Source organism: Ursus americanus, chromosome 33 (assembly GCF_024610735.1).
Source record: "Ursus americanus isolate L20-20 chromosome 33, mUrsAme1.1.p, whole genome shotgun sequence".
NCBI classification, from domain to species: domain Eukaryota; kingdom Metazoa; phylum Chordata; class Mammalia; order Carnivora; family Ursidae; genus Ursus; species Ursus americanus.
This window is the reverse complement of record NC_142159.1, coordinates 30,495,466-30,502,847: the sequence shown is the minus strand read 5'-3', so window position 1 is coordinate 30,502,847 and position 7,382 is coordinate 30,495,466. Positions and strand designations below refer to the sequence as shown.

At 63.8% G+C, this 7,382-nt stretch overlaps 1 protein-coding gene across 2 annotated transcripts; it reads left to right on the top strand.

Moving 5' to 3' along the window:
• Positions 1 to 1,364: 1,364 nt before the first annotated feature.
• On the top strand, positions 1,365 to 7,339 carry KLHL17 (kelch like family member 17). Of its 2 annotated transcripts, XM_045798167.2 has the most exons (12): positions 1,367 to 1,666; positions 2,533 to 2,792; positions 2,880 to 3,001; positions 3,149 to 3,370; positions 3,835 to 3,951; positions 4,153 to 4,366; positions 4,687 to 4,831; positions 4,916 to 5,083; positions 5,511 to 5,599; positions 5,703 to 5,776; positions 5,984 to 6,165; positions 6,449 to 7,339. In XM_045798167.2, the coding sequence occupies exons 1-12, from the start codon at positions 1,557 to 1,559 to the stop codon at positions 6,675 to 6,677; spliced, it is 1,932 nt and encodes a 643-aa protein (XP_045654123.1). In that variant the 5' UTR covers positions 1,367 to 1,556; the 3' UTR covers positions 6,678 to 7,339. The 2 variants fall into 2 exon arrangements, with proteins under 2 accessions (XP_087714806.1, XP_045654123.1); XM_087858680.1 differs by lacking the exon at positions 4,916 to 5,083 and having other exon boundaries at positions 1,365 to 1,666.
• Positions 7,340 to 7,382: the final 43 nt, after the last annotated feature.

The following is a 7,382-nucleotide window of genomic DNA, read 5'->3' as shown; positions in this document are numbered from 1 at the left end:
ACTTCCTTCGGGCCAGCCCCGCCCCCGGCCCCGCCCCGTCGCGCCGCGCCGCGCCCCGCTGGTGGCTCTAAGTTTCTCCACCGGCGGCTCTGGTGGCATCCAGGCGGGAGGGCGGGTTCACATCCTCCATGGTCCGGGCTCCCAGGGTGGCAGGCTGGATGCAGGCTGACGGCGCAGGCCTGGTTCAGTCACGGCTCCCGCACACATCGCTGAGTGTCGGGCCGTAGATCTCGAAAACCGGGCAGGACTGCGTAGGGTGGAACCCCGTGTCCTTCCCGGTACGAGGCAGTAACAGTGGCGCCTCTCCGAGGGACGCTGAGGCCCGGGACCCGGGGCACCCTGTCCCAGCCCTCCCACAGCCTCCCCGGAGCTCCGTAAGCACGTGCCTGTGAGGGTGTCGGTGCACTGACGACGGACAGCACGCATCAGGCGCCAGCATTTGACAGGCAGGACTTCTGTGCGAAGAGCTCTTAGCGATCAATAACACAGAGCCAACAGCCTAGCGGGAAAAGCGGTCTGGCAGGAGGGGCAACGCCACGGGCGGCCAATTCGCCCCAGAAATGGCCCTCTGATGGCCAGGCCGGTCTTGCCTGGGTCACATGTGGATCAGAATGGTGAGCGCCACTTCTACTCCGCCGGCTAGTCCACAGCAAGGGGTGGGGGCAGTGGACAGATCCCAGAGCGGTTATCGAAGCCTGTTTGCCCAAATGTTCCCCAAAGTACTGCACAGGGTACTTCGGTCCACCGAGGCCTCTGCGGAGAATTTGCCTAAACCCACAATATGGGGCTGGGCAGGAATGGCCACTTGTCATTGCCCTCTCCGTGGGAAGGGCGGGCACAGAGGCGCAGAGGCTGGAAGGCTGCCTTGCTGGAAGAAAGGAGGGGGAAACCAGATTATGCCGGCCTATGCACACACACACACACCCCCAGGGCAAGGGTTTGTGGGCCTCGGACGCCCCATCCCGCAGACTCCTTCGGAGCAGGCACGGCTCCTGGCAGTTCCCCCAGGCCCTGCGTCCCCCACCCCACCCCCCCGCGCAGCTAGCGCGCTGTTCAAGGCCTGGTACTTGTAGGGGTTCAGGGAGCGAACCCAGCAAAGGCCAGCCGGGCAAAGTGGTCTGCCTGGGGTCACAAAGGGGCAGGCAGGATGTGGTACTGGGCTGCCTCAGGCCCCGGGGGCAGCAGGGACTTCCAAGCAGCGTGCCCTGGGCGCTTATGGGGGCGGGGCTTCTTAAATGAATTGGCGGGGATGGATGGTCCAGGAGGCTTCTCGGAGGTAGGCGGCGGGCGGGGCCCCGGGGACTTCCTGGAGGAGAAAGCGGGCGGGGCGCCCGGACATTGACTGGGGCGATTGGAGTGCTGTGTTCTGTCCCCGCAGATGCGGGGAGCGCGGGAGGCGGGGCGGGCGGCGCCGAGAAACAGCGGCTGCGGGCGGGCGGGCGGTGGGAGCGAAGGACGCTGAGCGGGCCGCCACCGCCTAGCAGCCCTCCAGCAGTCAGTACGTCCGTTCGTCTGTGCGTTCTCCGCGGGTCGCGGCGGGTCCGGCAGCCGAGCCCATGCAGCCGCGCAGCGAGCGCCCGGCTGGCAGGACGCAAAGCCCGGAGCACGGCAGCCCGGGGCCCGGGCCGGAGGCGCCGCCGCCGCCGCCGCCGCCACAGCCGCCGGCGTAAGTGGGCCGAGGGGCTGGGGACCGTAAGCCAGATCGGGGGCTGAGCGGGTCCGGAAAGGAGACAAGGAGGGGCGTGCGCCGAGCCTGGCTGGCTGCCCGGAGGAGGCGGCCTCGGCGCCCCGCAGGCTCGGCCCGCCCCAGGAGGGTACAGCTCCCCCTCTGTTTATCGCGCACACAGCGACGTGGGACAGGGCGTCCAGAGGTGGCTGCTTCCCGGAGGCTCTGCCCTCTCCCGCCGCCCTTGAATTCCGGCTGCGCCGCTTAGACTTAGACGACTTGCCTGCAGGATGGGGGGAAGGGGGGGCGGGTGGAGCTGCTCTGGAGGGTCAAGTGAGGTCAGACCTTCTGGTGGGCATCGGGGTCTTCTTCGGAGCTGTCATGAAGCATTAGCCATTGCACTTAGTGCACATCCTGTGTGCCCAGCCCGTGCTGAGGACACTGCGCTCTGATGGGGAACGGGAAGGGTGGCCCGTGACAGAGGAGCACCTGGTCCCAACAAGGGTAAAGGAAACCTGGTTCTTATGAGAGTTACAGGCAGAGAAGTTCTATTCTGGGGGCACACCTGGGCAGAGGGGAGTATGGTGCCAGGAAGGGTCCTGACACAGAAAGCTGTAGGTTCAGCCATGGCATCAGGTGTGTGACTAGACCTCATGCTAGGAGCAGGTGTGGAGCAGTTTTGCTGCACTCCAAGGAGGCTCCCTGTATGTGAGAGAGAAGAGTTGGGGGAGGTCCTTTATGAAAGCCAGGTATGGGCTGTCAGGGAGAGGGGTGGCCTCCTAGGTGCCCTGGCCCTGCCTACGGCTTCAGGGGTGGGTGAGCAGCTCCCTGCAGAGTGCACCTGACCTGGCACTGCCCGTCTGCAGCCCAGAGGCAGAGCGTGCACGTCCTCGGCAGGCCCGGCCCACAGCCCCAATGGAGGGTGCAATGCAGCTGCTGAGCCGTGAGGGCCACACTGTGTCCCACAACTCCAAACGGCACTACCACGACGCCTTCGTGGCCATGAGCCGCATGCGGCAGCGTGGCCTCCTGTGTGACATCGTCCTGCACGTGGCGGCCAAGGAAATCCGAGCGCACAAGGTGGTGCTGGCCTCCTGCAGCCCCTACTTCCACGCCATGTTCACAAGCAAGTACCACCACACCCAGCCTGGGCACTCGGGGGGCTCCCCAGGTCTCCCAGGACAGGGACCGGCCTGACCCGCTGTCCCCACAGATGAGATGAGTGAGAGCCGCCAAACGCATGTGACACTGCATGACATTGACCCTCAGGCCTTGGACCAGCTGGTGCAGTTTGCGTACACGGCTGAGATTGTGGTGGGCGAAGGCAACGTGCAGGTGAGGCTGCCTCATCTCACATCACACCCTCTACTGGGCCCCTGTGCCTCAGCTCCCGGGGTTTCCTTATGCCTCTCCCTCAGTTCCTCATGTCCCGTTTCCCTGTCCCTGCTCCCCTGGCTCTCTGTCTCTCATCTCACCCCACAGACTCTGCTCCCAGCTGCCAGCCTCCTGCAGCTGAATGGCGTCCGTGACGCCTGCTGCAAGTTCCTGCTGAGTCAGCTCGACCCCTCCAACTGTCTGGGCATCCGGGGCTTTGCTGACACGCACTCATGCAGTGACCTGCTCAAGGCAGCACACAGGTACGTGCTGCAGCACTTCGTGGATGTGGCCAAGACTGAGGAGTTCATGCTGTTGCCACTAAAGCAGGTAACGTGCCAGCTGGGGCACGGCCTCCACACTGACCCAGCCCTCGACCCTGGACCCCAGACCCAGCCCTTGGACTCCTGGCTCCCTTCGACTTGGCCTTTGGCCCCCGAACCCTTATTTCCAGCTTCTGACCCACATTCCAGCCTCGCTACCCATGCCCTGCCCTCTCCCCACCTCCACCTCACCCCCTTTTTCTGACCCACCCAACCCTTCAACTTTGGACTTCTGATCCCACCCTGTCCTGACCACATCCCTGCCTACAACCTCCAGGCCCGGTTCTACATCCCTAGGGTTGTTCTGGGCCTAGGCCCCCAGGAACCGAATCTGTGGTTCCTGACCCTGCTTGGCCCCTTCTCATAGGAACACTGGGCTCCCCATTGGACTCTCCCTCCTGGGCACAGTCAGGGCTCCATGGGCCCCCAAGATCCTCCCTAGATCTCAGGTCTGAGGGTCCCCACCCCCAGGTGCTGGAACTGGTCTCTAGCGACAGCCTGAACGTGCCTTCAGAGGAGGATGTCTACCGTGCCGTCCTGAGCTGGGTCAAACATGACGTGGATGCTCGGAGGCAGCATGTCCCAAGGGTGAGGCCAGTGCCTGGGGGACCCACTGTGCTTAGGAGGGAATACACCGTGGCTGAGGGTCTGGGTGCACCCAGGCTCTGTCTTGTCCAGAGACCCCCTCACAGGATTGATGCAGACACATGTTTCAAGAAGGGTCCAGCATGTCTGAGGGGATCTCTTCACTGGGGCCTGACACCTGACTGTGGCACCCCTGCACCCCAGCTCATGAAGTGTGTGCGCCTGCCGCTGCTGAGCCGAGACTTCCTGCTGGGCCACGTGGATGCCGAGAGCCTGGTGAGGCACCATCCTGACTGCAAGGACCTGCTTATTGAGGCCCTCAAATTCCACCTGCTGCCTGAGCAGAGGGGCGTTCTGGGCACCAGCCGTACGCGGCCCCGGCGCTGTGAGGGCGCCGGCCCTGTGCTCTTCGCGGTGGGTATGTTCACCCGTCATGTCCCCTCATGTCTGGGCCCCTCCCCAACACGCCCTCCCTCTCCCCTCCCATCCCTGACCTGTGCTTTCTATCCATGAGCCCAGCACAAGCCTACCTCACACTGCACTGGTCACATCCTGTACCCACCCACACCTACTCCTCTGTCCGCCTGTGGAGGACCCCATGTGGTATGACCCACTCGCCAATCCCCATCCCCACCCACCCTTGGAGCCCCCATACTCTTGACCTTGAGCTATGCTAGAGACCCCCAGCCATTGCCTCGCTGGGTCCCTTGTCCTGCCCCGTCACCTCCCCATTCCTAGGTGGTGGGAGCCTGTTTGCCATCCATGGGGACTGTGAAGCATATGACACACGCACTGACCGCTGGCACGTGGTGGCCTCCATGTCTACGCGCCGGGCCCGGGTGGGCGTGGCAGCAGTTGGGAACCGGCTGTATGCTGTGGGTGGGTAAGTGTGGAGGCTGGTTTTGGGTCAGGGGCTTAGCATGTGCCCACTGGGCCTGTCCTGACCGGCAGCGGACCCCTCCCCTAGTTACGATGGGACTTCAGACCTGGCCACCGTAGAGTCGTACGACCCTGTGACCAACACCTGGCAGCCCGAGGTGTCCATGGGCACGAGGCGCAGCTGCCTGGGTGTGGCTGCCCTGCACGGGCTCCTGTATGCAGCTGGTGGCTACGATGGGGCCTCCTGCCTCAACAGGTAGTGGCCGGGGTCAGGGCCGGGTGGCCTCTTGGGGTTGGTTCGGCTGCAGGTGTGGCTGCATCAGGACTGCAGAGATCATGCCTAAGGGGAGCAAAGAGGGATCCAACCTGACTCAAGTCACCAGGGCACCCTGGGCCTCTTCATCTACACCAGCCCAGCTGCCCCTTCTTTTCCTCTCAAGTTCTTCCCACCAGCCCAGGGGCTGGGTACCACATGGACGCTTGCCCAGGATCATGCAGGCAGCCAGCTAGGGGCCCATGTCCCCACCCGGAGGGCCCGCTACTTGCTCCAGTGGGATTCTGGGGTCAGTCTCTGTGACTGACCAGGACGGGATTTTAATCATTCCATGGGAGAGGGCAGGTCCTGGGACCAGGGCAGCCTTTCTGCCACTGCTCAAGGTCAGCGGCAGGCCTGGTGTCCACAGTGCTGAGCGCTATGACCCTCTGACGGGAACATGGACATCCATCGCTGCCATGAGCACCCGGAGGCGATACGTGCGTGTGGCCATGCTTGGTGGGTGACAAGGCCTGTTCTGTGTAGTGTCCACCCCCCCTGCCCCCCCCCCCGGGGACTCCACACGTAGCAGGCACACCACGGGCACATTGGCTCTCTGCAGATGGGAACCTGTATGCTGTGGGTGGTTACGACAGCTCCTCACACCTGGCGACTGTGGAGAAGTATGAGCCCCAGGTATGAAACACACCCCAGTCACATGAATTTCCCTTCCCGAGAACTACTTACGGTTCTCGCTCTGGTCACCCACATCGCCCAGATGGTCAGTCCTCTAGGTCCCACCCCGGCCCGCAGAATGCCCTATCTTGGAGGAGGGTTCTTGCACTGTGAAGGAGGAGGGAGGCTGGTGATGGGTCTGCCCCCAGCTGGTCCCCTCAACCGCAGGTAAACGCATGGACCCCCGTGGCCTCCATGTTGAGCCGACGGAGCTCAGCAGGGGTGGCGGTGCTGGAGGGAGCCCTCTACGTGGCCGGCGGCAACGATGGCACCAGCTGCCTCAACTCTGTAGAGAGATACAGCTCGAAGGCCGGTGCCTGGGAGAGTGTGGCGCCCATGAACATCCGAAGGTGCGCCGGCCCCTCCCCCACAGGCCCGGAGCGTCCCCCGGGGACCCACCAGAGACTGACACACGTGTCTTAAGGCCTCCCGCCCGCGTGGTGTGTCCACGCCTCCCGTCAGTATAGGGACCGCCCAGCCCCGGGGCCCGCCCAGCTCCGGGCCCCGCCCAGCTCCGGGGCCCCGCCCAGCTCCGCCCCCGCCCCCGTAGGCTCCTCCCATGACCCCGCCCCTCGAGGCTCTTGTAGTCCCGCCCCCGTGGCTCACCTCCCGCCTCCCTACCCCCCCCCCCAGGAGTACGCACGACTTGGTGGCCATGGACGGCTGGCTGTACGCCGTGGGGGGCAACGATGGCAGCTCCAGCCTCAACTCCATCGAGAAGTACAATCCGAGGACCAACAAGTGGGTGGCCGCGTCCTGCATGTTCACGCGGCGCAGCAGCGTGGGCGTGGCAGTGCTCGAGCTGCTCAACTTCCCGCCGCCCTCCTCGCCCACGCTGTCCGTGTCGTCCACAAGCCTCTGACCCTGGCGCGGACTGCACAGAGGCCCGGCCCCGCGGCCTCCCACATGCCTTAAGCCCCACAGGGCGGCCCCAGCGCCTCGTGTGTCGGGGGCGGGGTGCTCGGCCCCCACCAGGAAAGTCCTGCCTTGTCTGTCCTTGTCTCTGCGTCGAGGCGGTCCATTTCTGTGTTCATTTCTCAGTGTTTATGTGTGTGCCGTCTATTTACTTACTGGTTTATTTATTATTTATTGATCGATGAGCAGCGCAGCACCTATTAGTTTACACGTTTCCCCTTGAAATGTCCTGTGTCTCTGGGACCAAGCTGCCTTCCCAGGTGTCCCCCTGCCCCACTGGGGGCACCAAGGAGCGATGGGGGTGGACACTTGCGTTGCGCATGGGTCAGAGGTGAACTCAGACTCTGTAGACCTGGAGGGACTGAGGGGGCAGGTGCAGAGCAGCAGGCCAGGGTTAGTTTTCTGAGCAGGTGCAGACCCTTCCAGCCCGGGCTTTGCACACCACCCCTACCTTACCCAGCCAGGCACACTCCCAAGAAGGGCATGAAGCAAGCTTCCTTCTCGTGGGCATGGTGTCTCTTCTGGATCCTGCACTGAGCTGAGCACAAGTGTGCCACAGACCCCACACAGCAATATGAGCCACCTTGAACAATAAACATGTTTCTTGGGCTCTGTGGGCTTGAGGCTGAGTGTACATCTCCACCCTTTGGGG

What these genes read in the sequence shown, in the direction of transcription:
- KLHL17 (XM_045798167.2), top strand. Translation starts at nt 1,557, where the DNA reads ATGCAGCCGCGCAGCGAGCGCCCGGCTGGCAGGACGCAAAGCCCGGAG. An exon ending in CGGCTGTATGCTGTGGGTGG is followed by an intron (nt 4,832 to 4,915) that starts GTAAGTGTGGAG and finishes CCCCTCCCCTAG; the next exon opens with TTACGATGGGACTTCAGACC. An exon ending in TGGAGAAGTATGAGCCCCAG is followed by an intron (nt 5,777 to 5,983) that starts GTATGAAACACA and finishes CCTCAACCGCAG; the next exon opens with GTAAACGCATGGACCCCCGT.